The 19,222-nt window shown below is 37.5% G+C and overlaps 3 protein-coding genes and 1 long non-coding RNA gene across 6 annotated transcripts; 3 read left to right on the forward strand and 1 right to left on the reverse strand.

The window, feature by feature from the left end:
• Positions 1–16: 16 nt before the first annotated feature.
• On the forward strand, positions 17–1,997 carry hddc3 (HD domain containing 3). Of its 3 annotated transcripts, none has more exons than XM_084107438.1 (5): positions 17–108; positions 690–809; positions 894–949; positions 1,140–1,380; positions 1,483–1,997. In XM_084107438.1, exons 2-5 carry the CDS (start codon positions 695–697, stop codon positions 1,611–1,613), a joined length of 543 nt encoding a protein of 180 aa, XP_083963564.1. In that variant the 5' UTR covers positions 17–108; positions 690–694; the 3' UTR covers positions 1,614–1,997. The 3 variants fall into 3 exon arrangements, with proteins under 3 accessions (XP_083963564.1, XP_083963563.1, XP_083963562.1); XM_084107437.1 differs by having other exon boundaries at positions 77–580; XM_084107436.1 differs by lacking the exon at positions 17–108 and having other exon boundaries at positions 490–809.
• A 601-nt stretch (positions 1,998–2,598) lies between these two features.
• Positions 2,599–6,837, forward strand: mfap1 (microfibril associated protein 1). The gene is made up of 8 exons (XM_084109022.1): positions 2,599–2,811; positions 3,120–3,336; positions 3,440–3,572; positions 3,666–3,853; positions 5,192–5,461; positions 5,561–5,720; positions 5,800–5,889; positions 6,416–6,837. The coding sequence occupies exons 1-8, from the start codon at positions 2,730–2,732 to the stop codon at positions 6,593–6,595; spliced, it is 1,320 nt and encodes a 439-aa protein (XP_083965148.1). The 5' UTR covers positions 2,599–2,729; the 3' UTR covers positions 6,596–6,837.
• Positions 6,838–8,122: 1,285 nt separating this feature from the next.
• Positions 8,123–9,231, reverse strand: hypk (huntingtin interacting protein K). Its single transcript, XM_084109023.1, has 4 exons — positions 8,993–9,231; positions 8,595–8,650; positions 8,432–8,483; positions 8,123–8,339 (listed from the first exon to the last, which is right to left on the reverse strand). The coding sequence occupies exons 1-4, from the start codon at positions 9,152–9,154 to the stop codon at positions 8,244–8,246; spliced, it is 366 nt and encodes a 121-aa protein (XP_083965149.1). The 5' UTR covers positions 9,155–9,231; the 3' UTR covers positions 8,123–8,243.
• Positions 9,232–14,306: 5,075 nt separating this feature from the next.
• Positions 14,307–17,501, forward strand: LOC311079120. The gene is made up of 4 exons (XR_014605337.1): positions 14,307–14,601; positions 15,334–15,394; positions 15,668–15,830; positions 16,692–17,501. It is a non-coding gene; the product is annotated as an uncharacterized lncRNA (long non-coding RNA).
• The last annotated feature ends 1,721 nt before the right edge of the window (positions 17,502–19,222 follow it).

A 19,222-nucleotide genomic window follows, 5' to 3' on the forward strand; every position in this document is an offset into this window, starting at 1 on the left:
ATTTCCTCAAATCGATTCTTTCGAACAGCAAAACCAATTCAGTGATTCATTTTCTCATCCCGTGGTCTTCCGGTGTGGCATGTGCTGAAACTTTATAAAACCATACATGTAAGCACATCTCGCTAGTCGCTGTTTACTACGTTTCTCGATTAAATCACGATGTTTGTTATAATTTTATTCGATCTGGTCCAGTTGCAGCCATAATTCATCATAAACGTTATTTAAAAGTTACAACCTTAATTTGTTTTAACTATAAACAATATACTCTTTATTAAACGTATTTTTGCCGTTTCAGGTAATCACTTATGTTTCATCTTTACTATATGATACATTCATCACTTGGCTAAAAATCTTTTTGCACGCTTTAAAAAATATAATAATTGTTGATAAAACTGTAGTACAACATGTTAAATGATTTAAATCATCAAGGAATTGCAAACCGGTGAACTGATTCATTGAAAAGATTTGACTCAAACGAACAATTCTTTCACGAATATAATATCGCGACGCGTGTTTCAGTACGGACATCTTAGACTTGCGGACACAATACACCAGCCGTCAATACACAAACATCAAAGATGTAATGTAACATTGTCTACGGTTTTAATACATACGTTACCTGTATATTCTGGCCAATCTATTTATAGACACAGTTATCAGACTGTGCACTCTCTTATTCTTCTTTAAAGTAACTATGAGTTCATCGTCGACTGCAGTGCTGCTGGAAACGGTCAACTTCGCTGCAGAGAAACATCGTAATCAGCGCCGTAAGGATCCTGATGCCACACCATATATCAATCACCCCATAGGTACTATAAACTAGAGCACTAAACTTCAAATTATATATATTCCGTCTCACTCCAGAAAATAAGCTGCTCTTCTTATCATTACAGGGGTGGCAAGGATTTTAAGTCATGAGGGTGGAATCACAGATATCGAAGTTTTACAAGTGAGTCAAATATATGTTTGTTTGTTTGTGGGTGACTTTTAAGGTACAGTTTGTGCTTCATCTATAAAAATTGTAATCTATAGAGAAATAACAAGAGGTTTATTTCATGAGCCATGCAGTGATTTATTACAAAGGCTAATGGAAGTTTGCAAATGCATTGATGTGATTGAACTGTACACTTGTGCTACAGGCAGCATTGCTTCATGACACAGTAGAGGACACTGACACAACTTTTGAGGAGCTGGAGTCTGTGTTTGGAACAACAGTGGCAAGAATTGTCCAGGAGGTGACAGACGACAAGTCTCTGCCAAAAGAGGAAAGAAAACGCCTGCAAGTGGTGCATGCGCCACATCGCAGTCATCAGGCCAAACTAGTTAAACTAGCTGACAAGTTGTATAATTTACGGGACCTCAACCGTTGCACTCCCACAGGTGAGATATTGAAACTGCTACTCAGGAGATTTGCGTAAGTATGAGTATATTATGTAATTGTACCGTTAGTGTAAAAATGCTGCCTTGTATCTACGTTGACAGGTTGGACGGCAGAAAGGGTTCAAGAATACTTTGTATGGGCATCTCAGGTGGCAAAAGGGCTTCGTGGCACCAATCCAGCTCTTGAGGAGAAAATGCAGCAGCTGTTTTTGGAGAGAGGAGTGCAGTTCTGATGTGTTTTTGATGCAACTGATCATCATGGAATGCTCTTTAACCTAAAGGGACAGTTCAGCAAAAATGATCATTCTGTCACCATTACCTGCCCTGATGTTGCTCCAATCTGTATGAGATTCTTGTGTATTTATACAAGAGGAGATGTAAGGAAGAATGATATTTCCTTTTGTGCTCCGCTTAGTAAAGTCATACAGAGTTAGAACAACATCCGGGAAGGTAAAGGATGACTGAATTTAAATTTTTAAGGTATCTATCCCTTTAATATAAAGATTGTTAGATTTTCTTTTCAATTAGATAGTTGTTTTTTAATAATAATGACAACAATAATAAGTGTACAATACATGCACAGTTATGAAATTCAATTAAAGTTTTGTTAAATGTGATGTGTTGTGTATTATTTCAGAAATGTATCTATATGAATAATAAAACATTTTTTAACCAAAAAAAAAAGTATCTTGGTAAACATAGTTTAGTTTTCAGACAGTTACTGTTATAAAGTTACAGTTATTGTTTCTACAATACAACTGTACAAGAGTATTTTAGACTTGGTACCTTTGGAATAAACCACCATAGTGGTTTTTAAATTAAATTGATAATAATAATAAGATGATTAAACAATCCTAAAAGCTTCTAACACTGTTTGAAGGAGATTTTAATATGAGCAAGAGGAGAGTATAATTACTGTATGATTTTAGAATTAAAAACAGCTGTAAAATGTAATTGGTTTCCATAGTAATTGTTCGATAAAGAATAAATAAAAGTTACTATTAATATGTATAAAAAAATATATATATAAAAAAATGCATCAATTTTACCTGATTATTATTATACATCTTATAACTTATCTAAAACTTACTAGTCACCACCAAAAGAAAAGGATATAATTATAATAATTATAATTAATAATAATGCGTCGTTGAATTTTAAAGGGGTTGAAGGTAGGAACTACTAAAAATGTCAGTGTTTCCGCGGGGGAACTTTACGTCCGCCAGTCACCGTTCATATTTCCGGGACGTCCATGTTAGTGGATAAAGAACTGTAAACAGTATTTTTACGCAGACTTTCATCGACCGTGTATTCTTCAAGTGTAAAGGGACACACTTGAACTGTCCAAAATGTCAGGACCAAACGCATTAAATTCCAAGCAGCCGCCGATTCAGTCGACGGCAGGAGCTGTGCCGATCCGCAATGAAAAAGGTAACGTATTTCTCGGAGAAACAGTTAGCTTTGACTATTAGCATGTCATGTACGAAATCATTATAATGGAAATATTCGTTTTAAACATAATAAAATCCCTGTAATTAGACTGGTTTGGATCTTGTCCCGTATTCTGAGTATTTTCGTATATTGAGTCTAGTGGTGGTTGTGGGAACATGTTCTATCTAAATGTTACTCATGTCTGAGAGAGCATGAAGCGAAAAGCAAATAATATTTTGTCATCTTTTAATAACTAGACACACAGGTTATGACAGTATCATCATTGTTTTGTTTTTATTTCATTTCAGGTGAGCTTTCTATGGAGAAGGTGAAGGTGAAGCGATATGTGTCAGGTAAGCGTCCAGATTATGCCCCAATGGAGTCCTCAGATGAAGAAGAGGAGGATTTCCAATTTGTTAAGAAGGGTAAAGAGGCTGAAGCAGAAATGGAAGTTGAAGAGGAGGAAAAATCTGATCCTCGTCTTCGACGTCTCTTGAATCGAGTCTCCGAAGATGTTGAAGAAAGGTATAGCTTATCTATATGTGCAAAACAATTTATTCAAATATATTATTCTTGTACTGGGGACCGGTTGGTGTTAATGTGAAATGCACTGTTATGACTTCCACAGGCTTGCTAGACACAGGCAGATAGCAGAGCCGGAGCTGATTGTTCAAAGCAGCGAGGACTCGGATGAAGGAACCTGGCACCCTGAGCGAGAGGAGAGCAGCGAAGATGAAGAGGAGGAGGAAGTTGATGATGAAGTGGGTCACTTGAACAAAATATTTAGGAAAAGCAAACACTTGCATATGCATTAAATGAGTTTACAATTAAGTGGTGTTATTTCTTCTGTATAGGAAATTGAGAGGAGGAGAGCAATGATGCGTCAACGTGCACAAGAGAAGAAGAACGAGGAAATGGAGATCATGGAGGTGGAGGAGGAGGGGAAGTCCGGTGAGGAGTCTGAATCAGAGTCAGAGTACGAGGAATACACAGACAGCGAGGATGAAGCTGAGCCTCGGTTGAAACCGGTGTTCATTCGCAAGTGAGTTTCTTAATATAAATTAATCTTAAAAATGACCTATATGCTTTTTTCTTTTTTTCTTTTACATATTCAATGTGTGTAATGTTGCTGTTTGAGCTTCAAAAAGGTCTGCAAAGTTACAAAGCACAATTTCCCCTCCAAAATAAGTTATTCTCTATATCAGTAAGCACTGTTTCTGAACTCCCTGAAATGCCTTGTTTGTAGTCTTGAGTTTTCTTCTGGAAAGGAGCACGTCATAATAATCATTTAAATAATTCCTGCCCGAGGCATACGCAAAAAAAGGAGACGAGGCCTGGTTTAGTTAGTTAGTTAGTTAGTTAGTTAGTTAGCAGTGTTGAAATTTACGGTTATGGTAAGGGGTGTGACTTTTCCAAAATGTTTAAAGCAGTTGACCAATCACAACACACTGATCCAGCTGACCAATCAGAGCATATTGTGCTTATTGGAAGGAGGGGCTTCATAGAGACAGGAACTAAACAGAGCGTTACTGACAGATTGGGGAGAGAGGTGCTGCAATAATGTGAAAAAATAGTTTTTTGAACATTCAAGCATAAAAACCTATTCTAGTAGACCCCAGAAGCAAATTCAAGATTTTGTAAAAGGGCACAATATATGCCCTCTCTAAATGCCCCAATATACTCACAGCAAAGTTCTTTTTCGTTCTTCGTTTAGGGTAAAACGAAGTTCGAAATACTTGAGCAGCAATATACTGATATCGAACATCTGACACCGCCCATTTTGCTGAGAGCGGCGTTTAGATGAATATGTAAATATGTGCTGCGTGCTTTCCTCTCAGTAACAAAATAAACGCACAAGAAAATTGAGAAAACAGCAAGCATTTTAAATAAAGTATAAGAAAAGCATACCCGTGTGTTTGTTCACTCGCGAATCACGTCTGATCGCAACGGACTTGCAAGGAGAAATTTACTGGAAAAGATTTTCACTTGAAAGAAGGCGGAGCCTCCACACACACCTATTACGTAATCGCAACGGACCAATGGTAGTTTACCAGTCTTCGACAACCTGTTTCAAACTCCCAAAACGAACTCCAAACGAAGTTTGTTTTTGCCTGATTTTGTTCGAAATGACGTCACATCAGTTCGTTCTTCGATTTGCGCTTGAAGTATATTGGGGCTTTGAGTCTGTTATTCAGCAAACAGGCAGCTGTTACATTACATGCTTTACAATGCCGGTGGATGTTATTTTAATCTTGTGCTGTCTAACACTGAGATTAATATAAAGTTAGACAGTTGACCCTTGATGAATGAAAATATAATAAAAGCTTATTCAAAATATGAAGCAAAACTCTCAAACTCTTTCATCAATGTGACGTTTCAGGAAGGACAGGGTGACAGTCGCAGAACGAGAAGCAGAGGAGCAGAAACAGAAAGAACTGGAAGTCGAAGCCAAAAAACAAGCTGAAGAGAGACGCCGCTACACGCTGAAGATTGTAGAGGAAGAGGCCAAGAAAGAGTTTGAGGAGAACAAACGTACGCTGGCTGCTCTTGATGCTCTGGACACAGATGGAGAAAATGAAGAGGAGGAATATGAGGCCTGGAAAGTGAGAGAACTGAAGCGTATTAAGAGGGACAGAGAATGCAGAGAAGCGTGAGTACTCATCATTTTCACAACAACAACAAAACATTACATTATTTTTTTAGAAAGCAAGTCATTACAAATTTGAAATGGCATTTCTTTAAATTACAGAATGGAGAAAGAGAAAGCAGAAATCGAGAGGTTTCACAGTCTTACCGAGGAAGAGCGCAGAGCAGAACTGCGCACAAATGGAAAAGTTGTCACCAACAAAGCATCGAAGGGCAAATACAAGTTTCTGCAGAAGTATTATCACAGAGGAGCTTTCTTCATGGTGAGTGATAAGCAGGTCATCATTACCAGATTGCCATCATTTGTTGTTTTGTCTGATATACATTTAATCTTTTCTGCAGGATGAAGAGCAAGATGTCTTCAGGAGAGACTTCAGTGCTCCAACTCTTGAGGACCATTTCAACAAAACAATCTTACCCAAAGTCATGCAGGTCAGTGCCATGTATTTGAATCCATCATACTGGTTTAGAAATAAATGCCATTCTACAGCTCTATAGTTTATTTTGGGTGTTGGGTTAGTTTTCCAAAGGTAGCAATGTTAAATACTTAAAATCAGATTTTGGAAATTAGTACCACTGCCAATCAGATCTCAGATTTTAAGATCCGAAGTTGCAATGAAATGGAAGTAGAGGCAGATCTTTTCTGATGTATTCTGACATACATCTGAGTGAAAGGGATTATCGTAAAGGAAAGGACCGTTCATTCCCTTGGTTGTTTGGATGAAGGCAGATTGGAATGCGAGTTTGTGGTCAATTGTAAAAAAAAAAGAATAACAAAAAAGAAAAAAGAGGTGGTTAAAGCAGACTAAATCATGTCTGTTAAATTGTCTGTAGTTAGCAGTTAAATGTAGTAATTACCTTCTAGCAAATCTGCTTTGTCACATTTTGGGCCCATAACTTTAATAGTCTAGCATCCATGTTTATACTAATATAAATGATTATTCAATGTACTTTGTAGGTCAAAAACTTTGGACGTTCTGGACGCACTAAATACACACATCTGGTGGATCAGGACACCACTTCATTTGATTCTGCCTGGGCTCAGGAGAGCGCTCAGAACAGCAAGTTCTTCAAACAGAAGGCAGGGGGCGTGAGGGACGTGTTCGATCGGCCGACAGTGCATAAGAGGAAGACATAATCCTGTTATTTATGCTAGAAGAGCAAATTCAGCTCAAACAAGGACACTTTTAAACTCCCCACCCCCCACATCACCCTTATTTTACATGCAAGTGTTGGAGAAACCTCATAAATCCCTTGCATTTAGATTGTGTACATCTAGATGTTTCATGTGTACAGAATTCGGACTCTTTAGTTTCTTTGTTTCTAATGGGAAAAAAAATGTACTTTTTGTTTTATGGTAATAAATTACTATGACACTGATCTCCAGGTTTGCTTAAGTCTTAAATTAGGTTTGAAATATTTAAGGCCATAAAAAGTCTTAAAAGGCTTATATTTTACATTTAAGAGGTCTTACATTTCGGATGACACTTTGACTTAGACATATTTGAATGCTTTACCATATTAAAACGATCTAATTAGCATACATATTTTTTTTTTATCTTTGCGGATTTGCTTGTTCACGTGACAATTCGCCTCATTTACGGCAGCATATTACGTCTGTCTCCTGCACGCGCAACAGGAGGAGAGAAGAAAATGGCTAATGTCTGTTCAATTGTAAGTTAATTATTTATGTGCTGGGGGGTGTGCGATATGTATTGTCTATGATGATACTGTAATTGTTTTAACGATAAGCGAGTCACTGCGAGCTGACATCGCATGCGTGATGTGTGCAGTTGTAGATATGTCCCCAAATGAGTTTTTGTCTTATAACTACATAATATGAAATTTTCCCCAGCACAATTGCAAATGTGATATTTTATACAACAGTTAAATGAACAATAAGTTAAAATTGTTACATTTAGACTCAATATTGTTTTTCCTTTATTTCGCCGACAAAAATTTCAAAATGAAACCGTAGCAGAACTTTGCAAAAGACAGCGATGTTTGTTTGGGTTTTTTTACCGACTGAATTCGCGTTTTGAACGAATCAGTTTAATTAATGATTCAATTGTCCATCACTTGCTTCTTTCCCGAATGAATCAGCCGTTTGAATGAATGACTCCCTCAACTGTGACTTGCTGCCACATACTGGCGGTTTTATTTTTAAAATGCCCTTCAAATGAAAAGTTCAAAATTAGAAAATTTCATTTTTAAATATTGAATAAAAAAAAATCGCATTGCATTATTTATGCAATTGTAAATGCTGTGTAAAAATACCCTGGAAATCAATTTAAAGTGGCAAATATCACCCCTTAATAAAAATGTTAATTTCTGTCACTGCTGTAAACTGACCAGCGCGTAGAATATGAATAATATGAATATCTTCATGAGTCAGCTGTCAACAACAGGCCCAAACCAGTCACGGTACCAGCACAAAAACACATTATAATCAGCAAAACGTTGAAAATATCACAATATAATTGTTTTTTGTCAATATTGCACACCCCTAATGTACAGTATTAATTTTCATTTCTTCAGGTATTAAAAATCCTTAAATTTGACTTTAAAAAGTGTGCCTCAACCATGATCTCATTGGTTCATCTGGAATGCATTACCAAAAAGGAGGCTGGAGCTTCTAAGAAATGAAAAGAGGTGAGCTGTACTGTTTAAGACTTCTAAAAAAGGGTTCCTTTATTAGAGACTAAATACAGTGTGAAAAAGGGTTGATCATGAGCAGGAAGAAGGCAGTCCAATGTGTCCATACATCTCAAAGCAGTCTCATCCACTCAGTTGGTCAGAGCAATCAAAGCCTCCACCACATTTCCCATGTGTTCTCTCAGACTGCGCTCCGCCACTGATCGGGGAATCTCCATCTCTCCCATCTGTCAGGATGATATTATCATGTTTCTTCATTTCCATGTTAAAGTAAACAGGTTCATGAATCTCGCATAAAAATACACCTCTGTATACTTACAATGAGCTCCACATCTTCCTTCTTTATTGTTACTTTGGCCAGTTCTTTTTCTCTGTGGAAGTGATAGAAATGAGTATTGTCGAGATGGTCATTTATTAACCTATGCTGCTAAAATATTTATTTTATTGCTGAAACAAGATGATGAGGGATCAAAATTTCCTACCTTTCCTGTTTCGCCTTTTGCTCTCTGGATCTTCTGTCTCCAATCACGGACATGGCCTTTAAAAACGCATTAAAATTCATAACATAACTCATTTATTCTTCATATTACTTACGATTTTTGAGCATCTACGTTTAAGGAACACATTAATGCTTTAATAATCCTTTTGAAAGGGTAGGTCTCACTTCAGTGCTCACTTGGTAGCAAACTAACTAAGCCGGCTGAGCAGTCCACTGCTGAAAAATTACAATATTAAAACTTTATCATAATTTGTGTGATTACAGAGGATGCACCATAGTTATATGAGAGTTAATACAGAAATCTACTGTCCACTTCTGCCGCACATGTTACTCAGTTAGCCAGGTTATCTTCATTCGCTGCTGATACTTCTGTCAACTCACCGTTTCCAAATTCGAGCTGGATATTTCTTTTTCCTCCGCATAGTCGGTAACCTTTTCCAAATCAGCAGCTCCACTATCATGTTTTCGGGGCTTTTCTGTTGGTTTTCCCGTACAGTTCTCATCAGCTTCCAGGTCCAAATCCACATCTCCCTCAGCCGCCATGTTTGCTTCTACACGCAGCCGGAACACAAAACAGTTATGAAAACACCCGGACTGAGATTCATGTAACACACTGTGTGTGTGTGTGTGTGTGTGTGCGTGCGTGTAATCAGAGCCCGTCTACGGAGAGCCTGCCCACTCCCTGTTGTACCGAATTTTGGTTGTAGTGCCACCAGAGTTCCACTGGGGGCGATCGCCATGAGTGCAAAATGAATGGGAGTCAATGGGGCTAGACAGCTAAATTTGTCTCTTTCACCCGATTGCCGTTGAGAAATCTCAGATCTGATTGTAGATTTTGCAAGTTCAACATGGGTTTTAGGTCGAAAGTTGAATGAACGAGTACTTATGTCCTTTTGATTTCTTACAGGTTGAGTTGTTGTTGCCCATAACACGCTAGCATTCTGCTAATGAACGCTGATTGGTCCGTGGAGGACTGATTACGACCAGCGATAACGCTTGATGGCATCGTGGCATCCAAAGCGGGACCACAAACAAACAAAACAGAAACAAGTCTAGCACGTGTATTTACCTGTGTCAGCTGTGTTGTCGATGCCTCGAGAGAAAAGAAAGTGCAGGGGCCGGTTTCACAAAGCTATTTTAGACCGGTCTATAGTGTTAGACTAGTCTAAAATTAGCTCATAGACTAGTCTAATGCAAGTTAGACTGTTTCACAAAAATAAAGACTGACTTAATTTAGACCCAAACAATTAGACACCTTTGCCCGGTTGCATAAAGCACCTTAAGTTTTTCCCTTAAGTATGATACTTAAGGGGCGATTTCCCCTTACCTAAGAGAATAACTTAAGGGTGTTGCATATAATCTCTTAAACGGTTCTCTTAGGTAAGGGAAACATTTAAGTGTTTCACGACAGCGATCCTGGATTCACGTTATAAAAGTCTGTTGTTGCCATAGATACGCAAAACACTAACGCGTCGCGTTTAGGACAACTGTATCACACACCGGACGCGCACTTTCTCAGTTTATGGCCAGCAATATTGTTATGTTTAAGGACATTATGGAATTAAGATAATGTCTGTACGTTATGTTATGACTACTGTACTGTACAATTAAATATAATCGTTGCTATAAGTCTGCAGTCTGAACACTTTACCTCAGAGCGTCCGTTAACTGAATGAATTGAGAATATCACCTGAAAATCCGATACACACTAATTGTAGCCTACATTTATTGAATGGTAGCCGATTTATGCACGTGTAAAACATATCCCACTACTGAAAACTCCCAGTTGCAAAAAAAATGCAGTGCTATAAGCAGTTGTAACACCGCAAGTAAAGAGTGGTTGCTATGTGTGACATGGTCAAGGTCGCTCTCTAGTTTGTTAGCGATATATTGCGCAAATATTGCGCGTCGATCAAATCGGTATTCTTGCAACAATTTTTCATCGCTAAGATGGTCCAAAGGGTTCTCCCTATCCTTAAAAATTCTTCTTGGCACATAATGATCTTCAGCTGGTTCCATAAATTCAGCCATGTTGTCTTATTTTTGTCCGCGTTACTCTTAAGGTTACGATTTCCAAACCTTAAATTATACTTAGGGAAATGACCGTTAAGGGGTTTTATGCAACACTTAACGCTTTTTAAGGGATTATTTAAGTGAAAAAACAGCATTTAAGGGAAATTCTAAGTGTTTATGACGTTTCACTTAAAGAAACCCTTAAGTAACACTCAAGGGTTTTTTTCTGCAACACCCTTAGGTTTAAGGGAAACATAAGGGCAAACTTAAGGGAAAATTACACTTAAGGTGCTTTATGCAACCGGGCACAAGACTCTATGTTACCTTGGCAACCAGCAGTAACAATCAGTTACATTACAAACAGCAAAAAGAAAAGGGAAAATGGCTCATAATTTAAACATTTCTTCTTGTTACTACATTCTCCGCTAAATTTCCCAAGTAAAATGTCCTTGTAACTGTTATACTCCTCCAACAAACACTATTTTCCGCTGGGGTAAACTGCACTGAGCGGTTGAATGCGCTTACTCGATCCGCCATGTTTTTTGTTTTGAAAAGTGTCTTATTTTACTTTTCACTTTTCAAAACAAAAAACATGGCGGATCGAGTAAGCGCTTTCAACCGCTCAGTGCAGTTTACCCCAGCGGAAAATATGTGTTTGTTGGAGAAGTATAAATGACGCCGTATGTTTTTATGTTTCCACTGTTCGATCGCGCCCGTGCCTCTCTCTCTCTCTGACACACACACACTTCAGCATTGCAATCTTGACATCGCAGCCTGTTGCAGCATTCACACCAAACGCGAATAGAGCGTCAAATTCGCGTCTATCGCGTCTAGTTCGACGCTTGAACATTTTGAATCCATTCGCGCGTCCAAGGCGAATAGGACACGCATATAAAGCGAGCGTTTGAAGCGAAATAGACGGGCGTTCAGAGCTATGACTCCACTATGACTCTACTACCCCCAGTTGCGTGAGCGGTGTATTGCATTTCACGCATCGCCCGTGACGCTTGCGTCCACTGCTCAGACTAAAGGGAGCGCGTCGATCGTTGCTCGCGTTGACTATGTAACGGCCCTAACAGTTACAAGGACATTTTACTTGGGAATGTAATAACTGGAAGAAATGTTTAAATTATGAGCCATTTTCCCTTTTCTTTTGGCAGTTTGTAACTGATTGTTACTGCTGGTTGCCAAGGTAACATAGAGTCTTAGACCCAAGTTAGCCTGGGGGTAAGGTGTCTAATTTTTTTGGTCTAAATTAAGTCAGTCTTTATTTTTGTGAAACAGTCTAACTTGCATTAAACTAGTCTATGAGCAAATTTTAGACTTGTCTAACACTATAGACCGGTCTAAAATAGCTTTGTGAAACCGGCCCCAGAGCGCGAAAGCACCAAAGTGACTGAAGGATTGCCGTAAAGCAGTATCTCTGGTCGTACGTGTATGACATCATTGACACTTTAAAAGACTTTTTAAAGCAAATAAGTGACTCAAAAAAATCTAACGCCCAGCAATGTGTAATTTATTTGCATCTCCTTTCGAATACAACATTCAAATTACTAGACAAAAAATTATATCCTGAGAAAAGTGGATTTTGATGCGCCATAGACCTCCATTCATTCTGCACTCGTCCTGTGAGCGCCCTCATATGGAACCAGAGAGGAACTGCAACCAGTTCAGAAGCCGGAAGTGTACTGAGAGTGAAACTTCTCGCCTTATTAGACATTCTCTGGTGTAATATAATAATTATAAATAATAACATAGTAAAAATATAGAAATACTCTCTAAAACTGCAAATCTCTACATGGGTTTAATAACAAGTTAGGAGAAATATTTTATAAATCTACTTTAAAACACAAATCAACAGCGAAACCATTTCTTCTTATTATTATTTTTTAACAATATGAAAGTCCTCAAGTATGCTGGACACTTGTTGGCCGCTTTTCCCTCACAATCTTTTAAAGTCACTATGAAATCAAAATTTCCTTTTTATGGAATATAGCAGTATTTTCCATGCACATAATTTTTCTGTGCACTTACGCACCCTTGTAATCTTTAAAAGGGTCCTATAATGCTCTTTTCACAAGATGTAAAATAAATCTCTGATGTCCTCAGAGTGTGTATGTAAAGTTTTAGCTCAAAATACCCCACAGATATTTTTTATATAGCATGTTAAAGTTGTCACTTTTTGAGGGTGAGCAGAAACTAGCCGTTTTTGTATCTGTCCCTTTAAATGCAAATGAGCTGCTGCTCCCAGCACAGAGGGCGGAGCCTCAAGAGCTTGTGTGTGTCAGCAGCTCCGATTACCTCACACACACGCACTGAAAATTTCAAAAACATTTAGCCTTTTATGTTCAAACCGGAGTCAGAAAGATGGAGAGACTCAAGAAGAAGTGACAACATGTACATTTCTGAATGGTTAGTTGATGAATTTATGTAGCTTATCTGTAGTTATCTTCTAGTCATTGATTAGCATATTCTGTCTTGATTATCTATAAATCTTGTTCCGGGGGTGGGGTTTATGTAAATATTAGGGTTGGTTATGTCACTAACCCCATGTAGTCCCAACCAGCCGTTTGTTGTAGTCCTTAAAAAGCAATTTCTTTAAAATAAAATATCTCCCTTTGCTTTGAACTTTGAATGTCGTAACTTTGCAGATGTTGTTTATTCCCAGACAGCAACATTACACACTATCTAAAGTTAGAAAAGTGAAATCATAATCAACCACCCCTGTAATAAATAAATAAAAACTTCCCCTCCCACTTGCAGTCTTCTGTGAAGATGAGTTTACCGCGAGGGCGGGACAACCTGTCACTCACATGAGCAATAGACCTTATTCAGAGCAGCGCCATAGGTATGAAAGTGAGGCTGTGAGGGAGACTTGCCGTGTTTTCAGTGTTATCAGACGTAAAAAGATGCATAAACTCCTAGATCACTTATAATTTTCCATATCTCATGTTTTCTGGAGATTTTTATCTGCTGAAATTTCTTGGAAATATATATTTGCAGTGTTTCATCAGCAGAACAGTTCAGAAACACGTTAAATAACAGTACAATCCACTGAAGAGATGTATGTCTATCCCTCACAGCCTCGCTTTCATTCCTGTAAAAAATCAAAAATGGCGCTGATGTGAATAAGGTCTATAGCAAATCCAATCCATTCTGATCCAACGATTCAATCAACTCCCAATGGGAAAAAAAAAATCCTGCCCTACATTTTTTTTTTCTTGTTTGGGATATGTTACAATAGGGACAAAAAGACTTGCAACTTCCGTTTCGTGCAGACTTTAAGCATTAGGATTTAGTTTATATTAAACTTTTCATGAGACAAATTCAGCCTTTGACTAGTAGGTACAATGTTGAGCTTTTTTAGAGAGAGAAAATTACAGTTTCTGTTATCTCTGAAAAAAAATTATATTGATTTGAAATGTTGATTTTTTTATTATTATTACAGTCACTCACAAGGCTGAAGATGATTATGGGTATATGAGATGCCATAAGATAGTAGGCTACAATTAGTTCCAAATTGTAAGCATGCAGACTTCAGTTCTGATATAAAACCATGTACACAATTAAACAGCCTCGCTTATAAACAGACAGATGTTGTTTAGGTCCCAAAGCTTTCACCACACTATTTTTGTCCCTTAATAGGTTTACCAGTGACAAATACTTAAAGCAACACTGCACTGTTAAAAATTGCTGTAAAAATACAGTGAATTTCCAACAGTAAAATACTGTTATTTCAATAAACAGTTTAATCCTGTAAATTTACAGTCTATGTTCCATAAATTAATTACTTGTCGTAAATTTACAGCATTTATGTGTAAACCCATTTGTTTCTGGAAAAAACAGTATTGGACTGTAAAAAATAGCACGTGGGGGCGGGGCATCTTCAACGCAGTCTATTTTCGAACAGAAAGCAGTCAAATAACAGAATTGTGTCGCAACAATCTTGACGGTCTTGAAGAAGGACATTGTTCAAGGTAAGTTTATTTCTTTACTGTTATTCTGTTATGTTGCTCCCAACCTGTACAATCGCCTTTTTCACGATGTATTTTTGATTGTGCTGTTACTGAGCGCGAATCGCGTTTTGTAAACAGAGCTCTCAACGGTTGAGGCATTTCGCCTGCTACCGAATGTTCTCTGAGCTCCGATTATCACGGCGAACTATTTGCTTGATTAAAGTTAAGTTACCATTTAGAAATTAGTTTGGCTTTAATTTGTAGTAACCCTTAACTCGATTTACATGAATTTCTGATTCAGTAATGTTACACGAATCACGATGCGATAATGTTATTCGCATAATGTCATGCACATAAGATGGAGAATAATTACAAAACTACACGAAATATCCAGATCCATTATAATAATTAAAAGTTAGTGGTCAATTTGTTTAGTTTCCATGCAAATAATGTAAAGCTGTTCAAATTCCCAAAGCAAAATAGATATTTATATATATATATTTCGATTTAGTGGTGCGATTAACTGTTACCTGTGTTTTTGTGAGATGCACATGTAATTTACATAAGTCAAAGAGGTTATTTTTGAAAGACCAGGCGGATATTCTCGACTTTTCGGCGCGAAACACGTTTTGAAGACAGACAGTTCTCAACAGCTAAGAGGCATTTCACTATTCAATGTTCTCCGTGCTCGACGTCGAATTTCTTTGCTTGGTTTAAGATGACGAAATAATAATTTTTCTTCTTTTTTTCCAGGAATCATTCACTTTATGTAAATGTTTTACTGAGACAGTAGGCTACACAGCCCTAATCTTTGGTGAGTTTCACGCCATGTATACTTGCAAACTTTGTGCATAAGCATGCAGCACCATATGTGCATTTGTAAGGCACATGCGAATTCACAGACATGTTTCCAATATAACTTTTAGTTGTGCTCTGCCTGGTTGCAAATTTTTTTTTGTCTCTTTTCAAGTTCAGAGACAAATTAGTTGCATTACAGCTTATTTACATTTAATCCAATATTTAAATTGATAAAAGGTAGATTTTGTAAGTTTTCTTTTTTAATGTGTGTGTTTTTTATTACCCTTAGACGATTCGTTGGGATAAACCCTGAAAGAGGTTCGAAGACCTGCAGAGGCAAGGTGGTTTCAAAGAAGACTGGAAAACTTGTCAGCAAGAAGTCTGCCACTGTCAATCCCAAAGTTGCTTCTCTCCTGAAGAACCTCATCGATTTCGAATGGAACTTCGTCTAGGTAACTAAACTTAAATGCCCACTGACACTCACATTTGTGCAGCTTCCTAAAATAATCAACACCTCTTAACTGTATTAATATTCAGTGGTAAGAAAGTATCTGAACCCTTTGGAATTGGATGATTTTCTGCATTAATTGGTCATAAAATGTCTTCATCAGTCACATGTATAGACAAACAAAGTGTTTAAGCTAGCTACACAAACAATTATAATCTTTCATGACTTTACTAAACATCCCATTAGCCACTCTCAGTGCAGTGTAATAAAAATATACATTTTGTAAGTGACTACATTGTTACCTCTGAACCACAAATGTTTTTGTTTTGTGATGGTTGTTCATGAGTACCTTGTTTGATCTGAGCAGTTAAACTGCCCAATGTTCTTCAGAAAAATCCACCATGTCTTGCACAGTCTTTGGTTTTCAGCACATTCTGAACAATTAAACTCTTTACAATAGTGACTGCATGGTTTTAACACCCATCTTTTCACAATGAGAACTACTCATTAGTTAGAGGACTCCGCTATTATATAGGGTGCCAGGGGGATGATTTTATTCTGAACAACAGTGGACAGTTTAACTGCTCAGAACAAACAAGCGAATCATGAACAATTATTACAAAAACAAAACAAACAAAAAAAACATTTGTGGGTCATTAAGTAACAAGAAGTTCACTTACTGCAGCACTGTGAATGTTTAATGAGATGTGTTTAGTAAAGTATAGATAATCTCTAAGATTAGTTATGTACAATAACATGATCATTTTATGTCTCTTTTAAAAGTGTTCGAAGAATATGTGATCACTAGTTTTTGTCATGTGATTTATTTTACCACTAAGATTTTCTTGATTTTCTTTCCTCTCAGATCTGGATTTCCTCTCAGACCAGATGTGTCAAAAGCTGATGTGGGACGTGTTGGCTGTTTTTTGCCTCTTCCTATGTTTTTTCACCCATTGGATCTCTTGTCCTCTCAGATCCGGACTTCCTCTCAGGCCAGATCTTTGAAAAGCAGGTTTGAGATGTTTTGGCAGTTTTTTGCCTCTATCAAGGATTTTTCATCCATTGGTTCTCAATATTTTCCTCTCAGACTCAGAATTCCTGTATTGCCTGGATGCTGATGTGACATGTTGAATGTAAGGTTTCTTTGTTTGCCTACTGGTTCCTCACATTGAATTTTACAATGTATTTTCTGTGACTTTTTAATGTATTGTTAAAACTTGTTAGCTGTTTTAAATAAATGGCAAACAATACTGTACCATAATCTATATTTTCTTCATTTTTTCCATTGAGTAAATATAGGGATGGTAATAGATATCGGACAATAGAGTAAATAGAAAACAGTATTTATATTCTAACTTTTTATACTATAGAATTATAGCTGGAACTATTACTGCCAGTACTTTGTAGATTTGTAGAACTGTAGAATTACGGTAAATGGCTGGAACCACAGCTGCCAGTACTTTACTGTGAAATTACAGCATTGTTGAAACCGTAAAATTACGGTAAAGGGCTGGAACCACAGCTGCCAGTATTTTACTGTAAAATTACAGCATTGTTGAAACCGTAAAATTACGGTAAAGGGCTGGAACCACAGCTGCCAGTATTTTACTGTAAAATAACAGCATTGTTGAAACCGTAAAATTACGGTAAAGGGCTGGAACCACAGCTGCCAGTATTTTACTGTAAATTTACGGGTGAATTTTTTACAGTGTGCAACAGTTTTCCACCTCTTCAACTTATTATCAGCTTAACAAAAAGGACGCCTTTTCAGAGCACACCTGCTCTTCTCTTCTGCTGTTCTCCGTTGAATATGTTTACATTCTTTGAGGAATGTTACAAAGGTTTCATAGGAAGCCTTTTCCCATCATTACCAGTCTATTTATTCTTCTGTACGATTGATCTCTGACAGCCACTGGACTTGGAAATTTGCTCTGACAGCCGGATCAAGTGTGGGAAGTGATGCGTTGTCGCTGTTGCTGGGCACAAGTAAGCTTTCCTGCATGTGATGGTAGTAGCACTGTGTGAGCTTTAGCATTTAGAGATTGACCTAAAATGTAGCTTGATTTTATCATTTAGTAGGGCAGCGCACTTCAGTGCGGATGGGATTGAGCTGTGGCTGTCAAATTAGTCAATAGAGGTCATGTTTTTTGGAAAGTGCTGGCTCTGCTACAGTGTCTATGATGACAAAATAAAGCAATAAGCCCCGCGAAGCCGTGATTTTCAGTGAATTTAGAACAGCTAAGGGGCGTTGTTAGGCACGATGCGGAGTTTATTTATTCCTCCGCCAAGCAATGTAGTTCCAAAGAGACTTGCAGCAACAAAGAATCACAAATGGCGGTTGCGCAGTAATACTAATGTAATGCGGTCACTATGGAAGTAAAATAATGACAAATGTTTTTGATACAAAAAAGCTTGTTGAATTGCACTACTCGAAAAAATATGCATTGCATTAACCCTGCTTGCATTTTAAAGCATTGTATTTTCAGGGCTTGCATTTTTATGGGCTGAAATTCAACATTGTATATTTAAGCTGTGAATATTTCAATTCAAAACATTTCACACACGTTTTCATCATTAAAAATTCAATAATCCATATTCACCTTTCAGATTTCACTTCCAAAATGTTCATTCTGTTTAAAAATACAACCTATAATATTCGACCGGCAATTTTCGGTCCATTTTATTTCGCTTTACAAATTCGCTTCCACAAATTCAGTGGTTCAAATTCGACAGAAAATTCAACATTTGACATCCGGGAACGGCAGGAATATCAGTAGATTGCCGATTGATGATCTCCATAGCTGTTTGCCTGTCTCGCCAGCAGGGGGTGCAACCGGCTGTTGACGAAGAAAACTATAGAGCAACGGGTTTGTCATTTTTACATACAGCAAACATTTGTCATTATTCGACTTTTCTGTCGAATTTGAACCACTGAATTTGTGGACGCGAATTTTTAAAGCGAAATAAAATGGACCTAAAATTGCCGGTCGAATATTATAGGTTGTATTTTTAAACAGAATGAACATTTTGGAAGTGAAATCTGAAAGGTGAATATGGATTATTGTAATAAGAGGTCCACTGGAAGCAAGTTTAAGTAGAACCCAAATGCAGTTTAATGAAAATCAGAAACAGACATAGAAACAAAAACATGGCGAGGCATGGCGAAAACAAACTCAGGAACAAGAACTTACTACGTGGTTACATCAGCAATACAAGACACCGACACACGGCAAACATGAGGGCTAAATACACAAGACTAATGACTAGACAAGGGACACCTGTGAACAATGATCAAACAATCAGACAATAAACTCATGACAAGACACATGGCAGGATCACATGACTACAAGGGATCACATGACAGACAAGGAAGCAAACATGACAAGAACAAAACCA

Source organism: Abramis brama (genome assembly GCF_963993115.1).
Source record: "Abramis brama genome assembly, chromosome: 3".
Taxonomy (NCBI): domain Eukaryota; kingdom Metazoa; phylum Chordata; class Actinopteri; order Cypriniformes; family Leuciscidae; genus Abramis; species Abramis brama.